This window comes from Poeciliopsis prolifica, unplaced genomic scaffold, assembly GCF_027474105.1.
Source record: "Poeciliopsis prolifica strain line A6 unplaced genomic scaffold, Auburn_PproV2 SCAFFOLD014, whole genome shotgun sequence".
NCBI lineage: Eukaryota > Metazoa > Chordata > Actinopteri > Cyprinodontiformes > Poeciliidae > Poeciliopsis > Poeciliopsis prolifica.
The window spans coordinates 11,802,585-11,820,763 of record NW_026562389.1 but is presented as its reverse complement, the minus strand read 5'-3'; the positions used below and the strand labels follow the sequence as shown (position 1 = coordinate 11,820,763).

General features: G+C 41.7%; 2 protein-coding genes across 2 annotated transcripts; one reads left to right on the top strand and one right to left on the bottom strand.

Annotated features, from left to right (window-relative positions):
* The first annotated feature begins 2,801 nt into the window (after positions 1–2,801).
* Positions 2,802–5,616, top strand: LOC129365913 (actin, cytoplasmic 1-like). The gene is made up of 9 exons (XM_055039464.1): positions 2,802–2,911; positions 3,386–3,510; positions 3,579–3,707; positions 3,880–3,990; positions 4,070–4,154; positions 4,228–4,389; positions 4,490–4,681; positions 4,771–4,952; positions 5,159–5,616. Exons 2-9 carry the CDS (start codon positions 3,388–3,390, stop codon positions 5,300–5,302), a joined length of 1,128 nt encoding a protein of 375 aa, XP_054895439.1. The 5' UTR covers positions 2,802–2,911; positions 3,386–3,387; the 3' UTR covers positions 5,303–5,616.
* A 981-nt stretch (positions 5,617–6,597) lies between these two features.
* On the bottom strand, positions 6,598–14,128 carry LOC129365910 (golgin subfamily A member 6-like protein 2). The gene is made up of 5 exons (XM_055039460.1): positions 14,108–14,128; positions 13,242–13,346; positions 13,031–13,087; positions 12,132–12,191; positions 6,598–8,458 (listed from the first exon to the last, which is right to left on the bottom strand). The coding sequence occupies exons 3-5, from the start codon at positions 13,047–13,049 to the stop codon at positions 7,239–7,241; spliced, it is 1,299 nt and encodes a 432-aa protein (XP_054895435.1). The 5' UTR covers positions 13,050–13,087; positions 13,242–13,346; positions 14,108–14,128; the 3' UTR covers positions 6,598–7,238.
* Between the last annotated feature and the right edge of the window lie 4,051 nt (positions 14,129–18,179).

The window sequence follows — 18,179 nt, the reverse complement described above, 5'->3', positions numbered from 1 at the left end:
CATCCAGTCCTGCAGCTCCTGCTGCCTTCTCACCTTTTTTGGTCTGAGTGTTGCTGCATGAGCATCAGAGCAGCAGGAGGGAGACACGCCTCCCTGCAGGTCCAGACCGGCTGGGAATGTAGGCTGAGAGATGCATCAGCTGCTGCAGCTCCGCGGCTGAGAGATGCATCAGCTGCTGCAGCTCCGCGGCTGAGAGATGCAGCAGCTGCTGCAGCTCTGTGGCGTGACGGCGACATCCTCAGCAGAATCCATTTCATCAGCCGGACGGAAACAAAACTTCAGTCCAGATTTATCAGCTCATCGTTCAGGACTGAGATGCTGCAGGAGGATCAGAGTCTTTAGAAATATTGACAATAAAATGATTCAAAATAACAATAAACCTTTTAAAATTTTGCTCTGGTTTCCTTATGTTCATCATCTATGAAGAAAAATTATTTTAGTAGCAAAGATCTCTGCTTTCTTTTTCTGTTATTTGATCTTTAAATGATTTTTTAAATTCTAAAACATGAATCTTAAAAACCTGCAGTTGCATCAATTTTTAATAAAAGTGTTTGAGTCGATGAAGGAAGATCTGCTGCGTTTGGTTTGTTGGTTTGTTTGTTGTTGATCTGCAGGTTCGATGCTTCATGTCCATATAAGGTCAACAGAATATTACACACATGCAGCTGAAACTTTGAAATCATTTCAGATTGAGATTATTTGTTCTGTGCAGTTTAAAGATTTTCTTCTCATTTTCACATTTTTAAATAAGAATAATTGAAAGTTTTGCTGCTTCATGTTTAATCATGTTGAGTTAGATAAACTGATAAAATGTGGATTTAAATGTAAACTGTTGAGTTATGAATGTGAAGCTCAGGGAGCTGAAGTTCCTCCTGCTGCAGGTTTGGTCTAGTCCATACATGGACAGCAGCTTCAGCCTGATGCTGAGGGGGCGGAGCCTCACCTGGCAGGTTTGACCCACAAACATGAAACATTTTGAAGACCTTCTTATGAACTTTAACGTGTTTAATGATTAAATTTAAAGCATGAAGGAAAAGCAGGAATCAGTTCAGAGTTAAATGATGAGAATCTGGATCAGAGAAAAGAATCAGTTCAGTTTGATTGAGTCTGGAACTGAAACGTGTCTGAACACGTTGGAAACCCACTGATGCAAAAACACACAACATTAAACCAGAAACATTGAGATAAAAACTGTTTCCATCATCAGAGCTGCAGCAGTTTAGATCTCACCGCCACGGAAACCTGGTTCTCTAATCTGTTTCCTCTTTTGAAAACAGCAACAGACATAAACATGAAAACGTTTCATTCAGACAGAAATCACAACCCATCACACTGAGTTATGAAATGAATAAACTACCAAACAAACATGGCGTCTGATGTGTTTGGGGTCAGAGGTCAGGTTAGCATCTGGGCTAAAACAGCAGATTTTTTAACAAAAGAGACGTTTTCAATGTTTACATGAATTTATGTTTTTACTCTTGAATCTTTTATCATCGTTTCAATGTAGAAACAGAAAATAAATTATTATGAACTTTCTTGTTTTAGAAAAAACTTGTTCCCATGAAGACGGAGACATAAAGAGAGAAACATCCAGACCACCGCAGGTCATCCAGACCACCGCAGGTCATCCAGACCCCCTGCCAGTCTGCCCTGCAGACCACCTTCCACTGTAACCAGTATTATAGAAAAATCTGGAGAAATGAATCCCAGTGATATTTATCATGAATCATAACTGTTTTCATCTAATTTATTCTCTTCATATTTCAGAATCAAAGTGTATTTTTCCAGTTTCATCAGGATCTTTATAATCCAGCAGAGATTATTTCATAATCCAGGATGAAGTTTGGTTTCATTGAGCAACAGAAACAAACTGAAGTTTCAACACTTTCTGCCTCCATCAGTCTAATTATGACATGTAGGTCATCATCATCATCATCATCATCATCATCATCATCATCATCATCATCATCATCATCATCATCATCATCATCATCATCATCATCATGTTGTTGGTTCTAAAAGAAAATAGTTATAAACATGAAAACGTTTCACTCAGTAAAAACATTTAAAGCAAATGAAGAACAGAGGAAACAGTAAAGTGATGGTGTCATGATGACGTCATGATGATGTCATGATCATCTGGTTCAGATCATTATTGGAAAAGTTTCATTTATTTCCACTGAATGTTGAATTGATCAGATGAATTGATCAGATGAAACTGAGCTGAAGCTGCAGGGTTAGGGTGGGTCGGGTTCTGACCCGAGTCCTGGTTCCGGTCTGAATAAAAGCAGTGAGGGAATCGTCGTTGTGTTTTTACCTCAGGATGAATCTGAAGTTCATCAACATGCAGAGACCTGCAGGGATCCAGAACCACTGGACCCGCTTCCTGCAGAACCTCAGCAAACTTCTCTAAACGCTGAGAAAAGGTTAAAGGTCATCAGCCTGGAACTTCCTGATCTCAACAAGGAAACTTTTTATTTCTGTTTTCATCCTGATTCTCTGCAGTTTGATGCTTCAGTTTCTGTTAATCAATAATTTTCTGATCCGAACATCTGATGCCATAAATCATTTAAACTTCTGTAATTTTATCTGTTTATGATCAATTTCTCTGATCAGCTGAATTATTTCTGATCACAAGTTTCCATCTCAGGTGAAATGCAGTCAGAAATCCTGCAGGTTGTTTCTGACTGACACGCCCTCCAGCCAATCAGGACGCGAGCTGAGAAAGCTGCTCACCTGGACCAATCAGGTTGCGAGCTGAGAGACGTTACCTTTTATGGAGAACGCCCGCAGTGAGGCGGCGCAGATAAAGCCGCTGCTGCAGCCGCTCAGATGCGGCAGTAAGAGCGCAGCGCTGGACAGACAGACAGACGCCGGCAGGACTGCAGACACCTGAGACTCACCTGGACAGGTAGGAGGCCTGGAGCCGCGGCTGATTGGCTGATCTGATTCAGCTGCTAAATGGTGATTTGAGGTTTAACTAAAGTCAGTGAAGTGTTGACGTCATGCTGGGTCCATGGAGAAACTCTGGTTTTAATGTTTGAAATGTTTTAGAGACAGAAAAATAATAATTATAATTTGAGGATTTAAAGCTTAAAATGTTTTTTTTGTTGTTGTTTTTTTTTAACTGAATGTTCTGAACTACTTGGAGTTAAATTATTCTTTAATGCAGTTAAACCTTCATTGACCTGTATAAAGTGAACTGGGTCTGGGTTTCTGGTTCCCCTGGTTCCTGGTTCCTGGTTCCCCTCAGCAGCTCTGATTGGAGGAACCAGGCAGGAAGTTGGGTGTGGCGGCAGGTTTCCATCTCTGGTCGCATCCTGACTGATTCAGGATGAAACCAGCTGATCTGTGGGAGAAAACCAACCGTCTGTCGTCTCCTCAGACATGGAGGACGACATCTCTGCTCTGGTTGTTGACAACGGATCCGGGATGTGCAAGGCCGGGTTTGCTGGGGACGACGCTCCTCGCGCCGTTTTTCCCTCCATCGTTGGGCGACCCAGACACCAGGTAGGACCCGGAGCGCCTCCATCTGCCTCGGCGTGGCGGCGTGAAGGCCTGACTCAGGCTGTGTGCAGGGTGTGATGGTGGGAATGGGCCAGAAGGACAGCTACGTGGGAGACGAGGCCCAGAGCAAGAGGGGCATCCTGACCCTGAAGTACCCCATCGAGCACGGGATCGTCACCAACTGGGACGACATGGAGAAGGTGAGTTAGACCTGATCACACCTGTTGGCATCGGGCTGCTGGTTCTGTTGCTCTGGGTTCATCAGGACTGCAGCAGGAAAACGTGGCTGAGTTTACAGCTCAGTAAAAGTTTCGATATAAACTCTGCTGCCCGACTTCAAGATGGCCGCCATGTCTTTACTGAACCCTTCAGATCTGGCATCACACCTTCTACAACGAGCTCCGCGTGGCTCCGGAGGAACATCCGGTCCTGCTGACTGAAGCTCCTCTCAACCCCAAAGCCAACAGGGAGAAGATGACCCAGGTGGGTTCTGACCCGACCCGGTTCAGAGGAGAGGCTTTCTGCTGTTATACCGCAGTGACTTGAAGTCTTTCTGCTGCAGATCATGTTTGAGACGTTCAACACTCCGGCCATGTACGTGGCCATCCAGGCCGTCCTGTCGCTGTACGCCTCCGGTCGAACCACAGGTCAGAGGTTATGAGACGGAGCTGGACCCTGAAATGACTGACTGGTTTACCCAGCTGTCCTCTCATCTCTCAGGTATTGTGATGGACTCTGGTGACGGCGTCAGCCATACTGTCCCCATCTATGAAGGCTACGCTCTTCCTCACGCCATCCTGCGTCTGGATCTGGCCGGCAGAGATCTGACCGACTACCTGATGAAGATCCTGACAGAGCGAGGCTACAGCTTCACCACCACCGGTACGTGGAGCTGTAGCTTCACGACTCGGCCAGAATGAAACCAGCCATAACACCAGACATGGTGCCCCGATTGACCTTTGTCCTCTCATTCTGACCCCAGCTGAGCGTGAGATCGTGCGCGACATCAAGGAGAAGCTCTGCTATGTGGCTCTGGACTTTGAGCAGGAGATGCACACGGCGGCTTCTTCTTCTTCCCTGGAGAAAAGCTACGAGCTTCCTGACGGCCAAGTCATCACCATCGGCAACGAGCGTTTCCGCTGCCCAGAGGCGCTTTTCCAGCCGTCCTTCCTGGGTCTGTAACGGGAAACGAGTCGCTGCACTTCAGCTCTCGTTCAGTCGGGTTTCTGGGTTCTTGCTGCTGACGGAACAGTTTGTCTGTAGGAATGGAGTCTGCAGGGATTCATGAAACCACTTACAACAGCATCATGAAGTGTGACGTGGACATCCGTAAGGATCTGTACGCCAACACCGTCCTGTCCGGCGGCACCACCATGTACCCTGGAATCGCTGACCGCATGCAGAAGGAGATCACCAGCCTGGCCCCGCCCACCATGAAGATCAAGGTAAGACCTGCTGCAGGACACCTGGAGGAGTTACAGGTCAAAGGTCATCAGAAACCTAATGCAGCTCCTGCAGCTGGTGATGGTGAACCAAGTTGTCCTACAGAGGATGAAGAGCTGAATGAGTCTCAATAACTTGTAGCAACAACAAAACTTTCATGGATCCTTTAAATTTGGATGTTTTCTGAGCCTTGTGGTTCTTTGACCAGATCATCGCTCCACCAGAGAGGAAGTACTCGGTCTGGATCGGCGGCTCCATCCTGGCCTCCCTCTCCACCTTCCAGCAGATGTGGATCAGCAAGCAGGAGTACGACGAGTCCGGTCCGGCCATCGTCCACAGGAAGTGTTTCTAGACGTCCTCCCTGTCCAGCGCTCCGCCTGCTTTTCAGCTGCTGCATCCGGCGGGAAGGTCGTCGGGGTCATCTGATGTAAACGGACCCAAACGTCCCCAGACCGGATCGACCAGCAGTGGCTTCAGTTCAGCCTGACATGAACTCAGAAAGTTCAGTAACTTCAAACGGTGACCAGTTTGTTCAGAGATTCACCATCAGATGAGTCAAAGATCAGCAGCAGCATCAACCGTCTCCGTAGATGCATTAATACATTACATTAAAATAAACTTTCCAAAGCGTTAAAATATGATCTGAAATAAAATGTTTACACATGAGACTCAGTTGTTGCTCCTTTTTGTTTTACCTTTATTGTCTAAAATCAGCTTCTGGTCAAAGTTGCTTCATCAACTCAATTAAACCACCTGATGCTGCAGACTGACTGTCTGTCTCTCTGTCTATCTCTCTGTCTGTCTGTCTATCTCTCTGTCTGTCTCGGTCAGCTCCATTAGGACTAAACTTCTGGAAAAGGAACCAGATTAAAGGTCCTTAAACACTCTGGCTCTGCTGCCATCTACTGGTCAGTTTGCAACTATATTTAAGTTGTCAGGCTGCGTTTGCATAAAGTCCTGTGGCTCAGTGGACCCCAGGGCCCTGCATGCTTTTGGAGTTTCCTGCTGCTGCACACCTGGATTAAATGAACAGTTAATCCAATAACAGGACTGTAAAGAAGGTGACGTAATCATGAATCAGCTGTGCTGGAGTCCAGACTCATCAAACACATGCAGGACGGCGGCCCCTGAGGGCCCGGGTCAGGGACCTGCTATATCTGTGCAGACAGTGTGAACGCTCTGACTGGAAATGAGTTTTCACTGTGGAGCCAGATGCTGTATGATGCATCTGGCTTTATAATAATTTAATATTATAAACTTAAACATGTCACAGACAAACCTGACCAACTATCAGCCTGATCAGAGTTGGACTATAAATCTGAATCATGTCCACAATTAGAACTGAAACCAGTTCAACTGATGGGATTCCTGGGCATGAACTTTATTCTGAGTCTGTGCAGAAAGTTCAATAAAAACACATTAGAGACATGAATATTTCATAAATCACATTTAGAAATGTTCATGAAATAAAATAGAGACAGACATGTGAATGTGACCAGATGTTCTGGTTACATCTGTTTAGAAAATGATCACAGATTTTAAATATTTCAGAAACCAGGACTGAGATTTTACTCTTTGAGTCTGTTGAGGAAATTTCTGTTATCAAAGAAAGAATCCATTCAATAATTAAATAATCTTTGTCTTTATTTCTATTTGAAGGTGAAAGTGTTCATAGACTCACTGAACTGAACATCATGATTATAGAAGAACTGAGTGCAGGTCATGAAACTGACCCTGAACTCACTGCAGGAAACAAACAGAAAAACAACAAATTTTAGAGGAAAAAACTCAAAACCATGAATGACAGGAAATAAGAGACTCATTAAAATCCTCTAGTTTTTCCTGAATGTGATCTGAACTCATAGCAGAGCTTTCATGACAAAACATTCATAAAAACAATCCAGATTCAGACATAATAACATTAAAGTCAAAATATTGACTGTTTTTGGGTTTTCTGTACTTATTATCAGAACCACATCACTGCTGAAAATCTAAAATCAGACAAATATTTATATTACCATGTCATGAACATACATGTGATGTTCTGCTGACATTCTGCATCATCAGTGCAGCTGTGCACCAGTCAGCAGGAAGGAGATGAATTATAGTTACATTCAATGCAAAAACTGCTTGTTTATGTATTAGAGTACATTTTATGTATAAACGTAGAGTTACTGATGACTCTGTATGACACATTAACATCATCATCATCAATATCATCATTATCATATTAAAATGAGCCAGACTCCAGCCGGGTCTTGATGTTCGGTCCGGTTTGGGTCCAACAGCTAATGGCTCTGATACACATATAATGAAACTAGAGTCAGCAGCAAAGCGAAGGCCAGATACGTCCACTTCCTCCTCTTCTGGTAGAAGTCCTCCTGCAGCTTCCTGTTGCGGGCCCGCTCCTCCTCCAGGTTCTGCCTGGTCTCCTGCAGGTTCTGCTTCAGGTCCTGGTGCATTCGCTCCAGGATGCCGGCCTTCTCTCTGTCCCAAGCGTCCCGCTCCCTGATCCGCTCTCGTCTGCACTGATCCAGCCTCTTCTCAGCCGCCTCTCTTTGCTCTCGCTCAACTTTCACTCGGTTTTCTGAAGCATCTAGTTTTTGTTTCCACTCTTTTCGCTGCAGTTCTTCCTGTTTTCTCCAGTTTTTTTCCTCTTCTTCACGCTCCTTCTTTCTCTTCTTTCCTTCACTCTCCATTATTTCATCCTTTTCTTCCAGCTGTTTTCTTTGCTGCTCATGTTGAGATTGCAGAGTTTTAATATCGTCTCTGTGTTTCTTCTTCAGCTCTTCTTCCCTTTTCTTTACTTCTTCTGTCTCTTTCCTGAGTTGTTTTGTTGTCTGTTGCTCATCTTCATTCTTCTGTTTCACATCCTGTAGTTCTGCTTCAACTTTTAAAATCCTCTCAATCAGCACCTTGGTGAACAGGTCTGTTGAGAAAACGCTGGACGTTTCACCACAAATCGTCTCCAGCGTCTCCATCAGTTCTGGGATCTGCCGTCTGTCTCTGATGTCCAGAACTAAATATCTTCCTCCACAGATCTGGAGGAGATCCTGGATGTGTCCGTTCTCCTTTATAAAGTTCCCAACAGCTGGATGTTTAGGGTCTGACTCCACAGTGAAGAGGATGGTGGTGAAGTCATTGACTCTGGAGCTGAATGTGTCCTGGATGGTGTGTAACTCTCCCTTGTCTTCATCAGTGAGGGGACCCACAGGCAGGACCAGGATGAAGGCGTGGACACCCTCAGGATCACAGAGGGAGACACACCTGAAGGATTCCTCCATCACTTCCTGCTGAGCTTTTCCATCCAAGGCAGGCAGCTGCACCAGAGAAACCCCACGTCCAAACACCTCTCCCTGCTTCCTGAGCCTCTCTGGAGGAAGATCTGGCTGACCTAGGATGACCATGGCTGCTGCCGTCTTCAGTGGTTCTCTTGAGCCAAACAGAACCAGGTTCAGAGGTTTGCGTTTCACAGCCATAGTTAAACCTTCATCCTTCTGCTCAGACACTGGAAATAAAAATGAGAGAAAGTCTGAGTGGAAAAGATAAAACCAGGAAGCTGGAAATCACTTCAGCTTTTCTAAAAAGTTTTAAAAATCCTCCAGAACTCAGAACATCTTCACCAACTCAATTCTCAAATCCAATATGGCTGCCATTTATTTAATATGTAGAGTTAAATAATAAGACTAAATCCAGACTAAGATGCTTTTCTTCCCACTGTCGCCTCATGCATCTTCAGCATGATGTTGCTGTAATTCTGTGTCGGCCATCTTTAATTACATCCCCTGTATCAAATACCAATATTCTCAGTCTCTCATTAATTCATATATTTTCCAGTTTTAGGTCAGTTAAGATTAATAAAGTTGCTCAATATCATAATAACATCATACAAGTTTATTTATCAAGTCAGCTCAATATTCAATTACAGTTTAAATCTATTCTCAGTAGTGAACTAAAAAGTATGTGTTAGCAAACATGAGTTATTGCCTGTAATACACCATATTGCCAATGGGTGGCAGTAAATGGCTTCAAAGTAGTCTAAACCTACAGTGATATTCTACAGAATATGAGCGAGAGTAACTAGAAGAAGAAGCACAAAAACGGTTGCGGTCACTTTATTGATAAAAATCAGTTTTCTTTTGAATATTTTTCAAGAATTAGTTTAATCTGTGTTTAATTTTTGATTCCTGTGTATCGAGATCTGGGAGAAGTTGCTTTTTGAGATTTAATTTCTTTCTTTTTCTTGCTGCGAATCTCCGGTGAGTTCTGTGCTATAATTGGCTCGTTAGCTATCGATTAGCCACAAGCTAATGTTTTGCTGTTATGGATTAAAGGTTGGATTGTATTGTAATTTTATAGTTTAATGTTGAAAGAAAAAAAAAGTCGGAGATACTTGTTTATGGGTAAGAATGCATGTTTCTACATGATGTTTGTAAGTGAATTAGAAATGTTTATCGCTAACTCACAAAGGCTATTCTGCTAATGTGGCGCCTTTTCTTTTGATATGGTGATACTGATGAGGTATTTAGTGACAGTGAGTAATTTATTCCGCTGTATAGAATTTAAGAGTGCTAAAAATAAGATATTGATGTCAATTCAGTGAATATTATTTTTTTTATGTTTGTTGAGTTAAAAGACAAAAGTTATTCATCACAAGAACAAATAATTTATCTACACGGAGAGGAGATAAAAATTTTACTTAGGTGACTTAGAGTCGCATAATAACACTATAGTGAAAGATATTTCTGCTATATGCAGGTTGTTTTTTGTGTCGAGGAACAACACATGAAGAACGGCGAGCCAGGATCTACAAGATCGGATTCACTTTGTGTCCACTACGATGCCAAAGAAGAACCTTCTTCTGTTCCACTAGATCGGTGGGATTGCACATATTCACACTACCCGGGTAGCTACAACACAACATTCAGATCTGAAAACTGAACTGAAAGTGATTCAAAGGAAAAGGAACCCTTGAACTTGACCAGTCTTGTATAGTAACGAAGTCAAAATACTTCACTACTTTACTTAAGTATATTTTGGAGTACTTCATACTTTCCTCGAGTAAGAAAATTTTTGATAACTTTCACTTTTACTTCACTACATTTCCGAACTTAATTACATACCTTTATTCCGATACATTTTGAATGTGTGGTTTAGTTACTCGTTACAAAAAAACGAGAGAGAAACGCAAATGTTTTGATCAACCTACTGATTGACTGCAACAAAGCCTGCTTCCCTGGGCTTGTTCATCACCACCAATAGGATGCACAGGTTTCACACCTCACCACCTACGTCAAAAAGTCCAGCAAACAGTCTGATTGGTTAGTGCTCCGTTTCTGTGGGTTTGTGCCGTTAAAATCTTCGATTGAGCAGCTTTGGTTTCCGAGATATTAAAATGATTTTTTAGGCCATCCAGAGTTCACCATCCCCGCATTTTGCTCCAAAACAAACCAAAGTGTGCTGGTTCATTAGTGCTCAGTTTGTGCAGGTTTGTGCCGTTAAAACAAACGCAGCAAACTTGTTTTCAATTTGGATTTTGGCTATTCCGATATCCGGTGTGAGCGGCGCCTAACTCGAGGTTGATCCGATTCATGAACACTAATTTGGGCCAGCCGTTCTCTAGGTCTCCCCCTTCCTCAAGGAGTCGGAGTTTCACTCAGGGAGAGTCAACAAATTTCACATCCAAACTCTCCTGAGAAACTAATGGAAATAGATTTCTTGCCTTGTGATTCATGCAGTTCCACGAGACACACTGTTCTCTAGTGAATTTTTAGTCATACTCAATATTTTCAGTAATTGTAACCTTAAAAAGTATAAATTTTGGATGGCCTAAAAATAATTTTTAATATCTCGGAAACCAAAGCTGCAAAAACGAACATTTTAACGGCACAAACGGAGCACAAACCAATCAGAGTATTTGCTGGATTATTTGAGTAGGTGGGTTCAGCTTCACAGAGGTCTGTTTCACTTCTCCCATTAAACACCAAGTTAACTAAAAGCTCTCCCTCTTCAGATGTCAATAAGCTGCATTTCCCTCCCAATTCTTTTTTCTTTTGCATAATGACCAGTTGTTGTACCTATAGTGTGTGAAGGAATCGTAACGGCTTTTTTTCTTCATGTTTGCTGCATTTTCTGTACTGACTATTTATTTTTCTCATTTTCACCACTGACCTTACTGAAAGGAAAACTTGAGGCTTATAGAAACTTTGTATTTTCTGTCCTGGAGGGTTTACTAAGAAGCTGGTTCAGTTGTAAAGCAGGTTAAGTTAATCTAAAGCAGGTTAAGTTAACTTAAAGCAGGTTAAGTTAATCTAAAGCAGGTTAAGTTAACCTAAAGCAGGTTAAGTTAACCTGGTGATTTAAGTAAAACACCTAATTTTCTTAACTAAATGATGCCTGCAGGTATACCTGTTAGCAGGTTTTATTTTGCCTGCACTTGGTTGTGTTCATTATTTTAAGTATATTTAACAAGTTTACCAAAATATAAAAAATGTCATTCAAACTGCATTTGCCTTGTTTTACTTTTTACTTTTCATTTCATTACTTGAGTTCATCCATTTTTACAGTAATTTTCATACTTAAGTACAAGACATTTCAGATACTTTAAGACTTTAACTCCAGTAACATTTCAATCAGTGACTTTTACTTTTACCAAAGTCATATTTTGGAGCAGTACCTGTACTTTTACTTGACTCCGAGATTTCACTACTTTATACAAGACTGAACTTGATTGACTTGACTTAGGACTCCTAGAGGAAAATATTGACTATTTTGTTCTGTTCGTATTATTGCCAAAATGTGTAATAAATATGTGTTTTGTTCAACCTTTTGTTTCACTTGCTCCTCCTGAGATGAACCCAGTTTCTGATACGCTAATTGATCATAAAGATTCATAGTCACTGATTCCCTTGTCGTACGTGACTACCAGGTTAGTAGACCTTACATATGTTTGAACAATTTGGTAAATCCAGGATGATGATGTCAGTTTCTAAGTTTATGGAAGCTTTTCAGTGACATCAAGCGGAATCAGAGAAAACAGGAGACAGTTATGGAACAGATTTATGAAACATTATGAATCTGAACTGTATATTTCTTTAATATGTAATTTTTCATCTTCAAAAGCACCAACTATACAGACTGATCTAGAAATGATTATCTGGACTCATTTCAGTCGTACTCACTGTCTGGACGCAGCAGGGGGTTGCTCCCACAACGCTTCAACGGTTCCACAACATCTGGCACTGAAAAGGTAAAAACACCTGAGTTATTATCAGATAATCCTCATAACATGGCTGACAAACTCCAGTCCTCAAAGACACAACTTTCATCTGAGCCTCCGCTGCAGCTGAATCCAATAATGAGGTCATGAAGGCTCTGGAGAGCTGATCACAAAAGGAGGAGGTAATCAAGTCGTTTCATTCCAGCGTTTTGTCCCTGTGGCACATGGAAAACCTGCAGGACACGGTGAGGACTGGAGTTTGATACCCGGGTCTTAGAATAACATCCTGCTGGTTATTGTTAGTGGAGAAAAAGGAATCAGGTTGAGCAGGTCGAGGTCTGAAGTTAATGTGCTTCATTCAGGACTTGAACATGTTTCCTCTGAAAGTTGAACTCAGACTCTTTAGCTTGGAGAAGAAAAAACCTCAGAGAAACTTTTCACAGAACCAGAACCATTCAGCCACCATTTTGATTTTGAACTTTGACAAAGTTCCTGGTGTAGGATGACGTATTATTGTGTGTAAATATGAAATGCGTTTTCTGTTTATGATGTGTGAGTGTTTGGTATTCATTTTGCAGTTCCACAGCTGATAACGGGTCAGTGTGTTGCTTAAAGTTCAGTTGGTCTGAATCCAGAACCAGTGGAGTTCAGTGGAGATGAACATCGTTTTATTCATCCAGAATAAAACGGTTTGGTTCCATAATCACCTGCTTCAGTTTTCATTATCAGTCATATGGATCTGACAGCCAAAGCAAAGTGATGTTCAGTCAGTTATATGGATGAGATGGAAACAGTTCAAAGTCTCTTTCATTTTGAATAAATAAAATCATGTGTGTCTGTCAGAGTGGAGTCGTTCCTCACCAGGTTCTGCAGACGCCATGACGCCACGTTGCTCTGGTCACCAGACGATTCAGATTCCTTCAAGATTTAAAATACAAAACATGCAAATCAATTATTTTCACATCAGTGCAACAAAATATACAAATATAGAAAACATAACTTCAGAGATAAACAGAAAACAGAAGTCATGATGATGAAAATGATCGGTTCTGGTTCTGCTCTCATCACCAACCAGAACAGGAAGTTCAGAGTTCATTCAGTCGATGCAGAAGAAGAAAACTCCTCCATGTTTCCAGATCTCCACATCTGCTGTTCCTGCAGGCTCCAGGAGAGGGCGCTGTTCCAGAGGGAAGAACCAGTAGAACCGGATCAGAACCAGTCAGTACTGAGGCTTACATATTAACTATTCTCAGACCTGAAGGATCAAAATGTCTGCCCATGGAAATGAACCAATCAGATCAGCTGAGCTGGAACCAAGCAGGAAAACCCGGAAACAGGTCCAAATATTAATGTTCTGGAATCTGGGTCAACATTAAATACTGATTCAATGTTTGTTTGTTTCTGAGATTGTTGCCCAAAACATCAGAGAGCAAAACCCAGAAGTTTCATCAGAATAATAAAAAAGAGAAGCAAACAGCAGCAGAATGTGAAACCAGTAAACCGTAAACTAACTGTACATTGAGTTTCTACTGGAAGATAATCCAAATGCTTTAGTGTTAGAACTAGAACTAGTATTACTAGTTTGAGTGTAAATGAGTTATGTAACTCTACGTGTCACATGTTTCCTCTTCCATTGAGTTCACTGAGTCTCTTTTAAAATATTGATTTATTGGCTTTAAATCAGAATATTTGCTGTTCACAGGTTAAAACATCCTAATAAATTCTCTGTTCCAGCGTTAAAACAAACTGAGACACATGCAGTTTTATTTCCCGTCATGTTTCCTCTCTGCTGAAGTTCAGCTCGTCATTTAGTGACTTTAGTGGATCTAGTTTGGTTTTTCTGCAGAGTCACATCTGGTCAAGTTTTCTATAAACCTCCACTGACAGAATCCTGACTCTTTCTCCTGTTTCTGTGTCAAATTAACAAACTTTACTCACCGTCAGCTTCTCGGCGTCCAGCTGTTTGAAATCGAAAGTATTTAGACGCTCTCCTCCCCATCCATCCGCTAGGGGGCGCATTTGGACATCATTTAACAGGTTCCGGGCATTTCTCTCGTTTTTGTTCAAACTGAAGATCATAAAATTTTCTACTGATTAAAATACGTTTATTTAGGCCATAAAAATATAAAACAAAAAATGTTTTCAGTACTTCAGAGTGTCGTAACGTGGATAATGGAAAAACCACTGAAATGTTTGCTTTCATAGATTCACTAATAGAAAATAAAATCATTTAAAGATCAGAAAATGTATGAATAAGGATAAATTCATTTCCATTAAAAATAATTATTAGACTTTAGAATTATTAAAAATAAGTCAAAACATCTTCAGTTTTTAGTTTCATAAATGTAAATAAAAAGTTTTACAAATAAAAACGAATTACTTCAGAGAACATAAATCCATCTTAAATAGATTAGTTTCTTATTTTAATCTTTGATGATACTGAACTCTTGTTACAAGAGTGCAAGAGTTACAACATGTTTAGATTTTTTAATGGGAGTTAAACTGACTTAGAAAGAGCGAGTCATTGTACTTGAGTCATTCCTTACAATGATACGGTGGCCCTGATGCCCAAACCACTTCAACATTAACGAAGCGCAATTACAAATTCAACATTAACGAAACGGAAAGGGTCTCAGTTGGAGACCAGAGAGATCGATGATTGGTCGACAGTACTTTTGAACCGGAAGTCATTGCTTGATCAGGTAGGCCATATTGAAAGTGGCTGATCTGCCAGCCAGCTAATACAAATGAATGAACCGAGCTTTGTAAAGTGCCATTCTGCAAATATTTTAAGTTCATGAATGTCACTGACACAATGGCTTACAGACTATTATATGTAGAAATGAAAAAAAAAACAAAAAAAACAAAGTAAGGACGTTTTGAACTTCTTTATGTGATTATTTAATTATGGGGCACAAAAATTACATTTCATACAGCTGATTCTGATAAATCGTTTTTATTGATGAACACACACACCTTTACAGTGATGTATTTATGAACATATTCGCACAATTCCATAATTCAATGTGCATTTGCTATTTCAAGATACAAATAGAGAAATGTTATATCATTTAAAATTTTGGCATTTTAGTGTAAAGACAAACTTTGATAATAGTTGTCATACTTTAGCTACATATTTCTACTTTAAAAAATATTTCTTACAGTGTAATATGACAACTGTGATATAGACAGCAGTGTGATCGAAGTCCTGCAACAGACTGGCAACCTGTCCAGGTGACCCCGCCTCTCGCCCGGAACGCAGCTGGAGATAGGCACCAGCACCTCCAGACCCCGTGAGGGAGAAGGATGATCAGAAAATGGATGGATGGTCAGAAAATGGATGGATGGATGGATGGAGGGAGGGATGGATGGATGATGGATGGATGGATGGATGATGGATGGATGGATGATGTATGGATGGATGGGATGGATGGATGGATGATGGATGGATGGATGGATGGATGGATGGATGGATGGATGGATGGATGGATGGATGGATGGATGGATGGATGGATGGATGGGTGATCGAAGTCTAACTGATTTGTAATTTCTGTACATAAAGTGTCATAATACTTCAAATTGAGATATTTCACTTAAAATACGCAAGACGTGAAAGAAAAAACTGTACAGTACATTACAAAGTTTATATCATACTGGCAACACAGAGACGGGCAGGGGTTCAGTCTGCTGGTCAAACTGGGACCAGTTTGGTGACTGGGCCTTCTGAGACATCAGGCTAGCCACAGGCTAAAGCTAATGATAAAGCTAATAATAACAATGATCTAGCAGTGTAATAGAAAACACATCCCCGATTCATTCACATACATATATAGGAAAGCAAACCAAACATATCTTCATCATATCGGGGCGACTTAGCATCTAAACACAGACACAGTGGAGATGAGCTGGAAACAGAAGTGTGAAGAGAAAACATCTCCAGCTCTGATCTGTAGGGACCCGTCCTGACCGAATCCCCGGTTTCGGTTCGGTCTCCGCGCTGCTCTCTGGATTAATGTACTTTCAATCTGTTATATCAAACAATTTATTTCAATCTCCATAAATAAAGTCACCATGTTTGGCCACAAACAGAGACTTGTCTTGCGAACTCTAGGTAACCATGTTGCTGTGGAAAGTCCCTCCACTGTATGTGATGATAGCTCAGTATGTAGTGAGTGAGATGTGTGACAGCCGCCCTCCGGTCAGAAGGGGGTGCTGCGTGCTAAAAAAAAAAAAACCTGGGATACTTGAGGAGCGAGAGAGAGACGGTATGTGTGGCGGGGTGAGTGTGGACGGCGACCAGAGCAGCGGCTACGAAAATGTCTGTGCAGCTTTCCAATTGTTAGCTGGAGATATTAAACGTTAACTTCCAACCACCTTCGTGCCACCGCGTGGCTCATGTTCAAGGCGTATGAGGGAGTTAACCCGAAGTAGACTTTCACTTCGGCCCTGGAGGAAGACCTGCTGCGTCTTCCGACCAGGGTCAGCAGACTGAGTAGGAACGGCCCGTTGCAAGTGTCTCATTGCCTCTCCCTCAATACAAAACAACTGTTCACAGAATCATTTTTCGGCACAGCGTTCAACGTGGCAGTCCAGAGTCACTCGGTTTTGACTTTTGTGTTATTCTCCCTTTGTTTGGAGGACACACCTTTTATTGTACACGTGTGTTAAATTAGACAGGTCACGTGATGTAGCACAATAATCCAATAACGATAAAACAACAAATGAGAGCACAAAAACATTCACAATGTCCACAACAACAATATAACTATAAACTAAGTTAGCTAAGAAGATAATCAGAGTAGTTAACTGGGCCAATTTAGTTACAAAGGAAATATTTTTGTCATTTAGAGGTTTGTTTCACCACTAAATAAACAGTACTGGCCACAAAATCAAGAAATTCTGCTACTAAATTGACATTGTTATTAAATTTAATTCTTACCAGTGAAAGGTAAAGGCAGTGGCTCCACTTTGTGCTGTAAAACTGTTGAAACTAATCCACAAAGCATGTTTCCTCCACTGCCACTTTCAAGATGGTGGCGACGTAAATAGGACTCAGCGGATGGTATTCATGCCTAATGTTCAATCAGCGATTTCTCAGGTCTCACACTGGGAGATACCCTTTCCGTTTTGAATTTGTTGAAGTGGACATGTGACCAGATCATCGCTCCACCAGAGAGGAAGTACTCGGTCTGGTCTCCATCCTGGCCTCCCTCTCCACCTTCCAGCAGATGTGGATCAGCAAGCAGGAGTACGATGAGTCCGGTCCGGCCATCGTCCACAGGAAGTGTTTCTAGACGTCCTCCCTGTCCAGCGCTCCGCCTGCTTTTCAGCTGCTGCATCCGGCGGGAAGGTCGTCGGGGTCATCTGATGTAAACGGACCCAAACGTCCCCAGACCGGATCGACCAGCAGTGGCTTCAGTTCAGCCTGACATGAACTCAGAAAGTTCAGTAACTTCAAACGGTGACCAGTTTGTTCAGAGATTCACCATCATGATGAGTCAAAGATCAGCAGCAGCATCAACCGTCTCCGTAGATGCATTAATACATTACATTAAAATAAACTTTCCAAAGCGTTAAAATATGATCTGAAATAAAATGTTTACACATGGACTCAGTTGTTGCTCCTTTTTGTTTCACCCTTATTGTCTAAAATCAGCTTCTGGTCAAAGTTGCTTCATCAACTGTCTGTCTGTCTCTCTCTCTGTCTTTCTGTCTCTGTCTGTCTGTCTCGGTCAGCTCCATTAGGACTAAACTTCTGGAAAAGGAACCAGATTAAAGGTTTCAGGGACAACAGGTCCTTAAACACTCTGGCTCTGCTGCCATCTACTGGTCAGTTTGCAACTATATTTAAGTCGTCAGGCTGCGTTTGCATAAAGTCCTGTGGCTCAGTGGACCCCAGGGCCCTGCATGCTTTTGGAGTTTCCTGCTGCTGCACACCTGGATTAAATGAACAGTTAATCCAATAACAGGACTGTAAAGAAGGTGACGTAATCATGAATCAGCTGTGCTG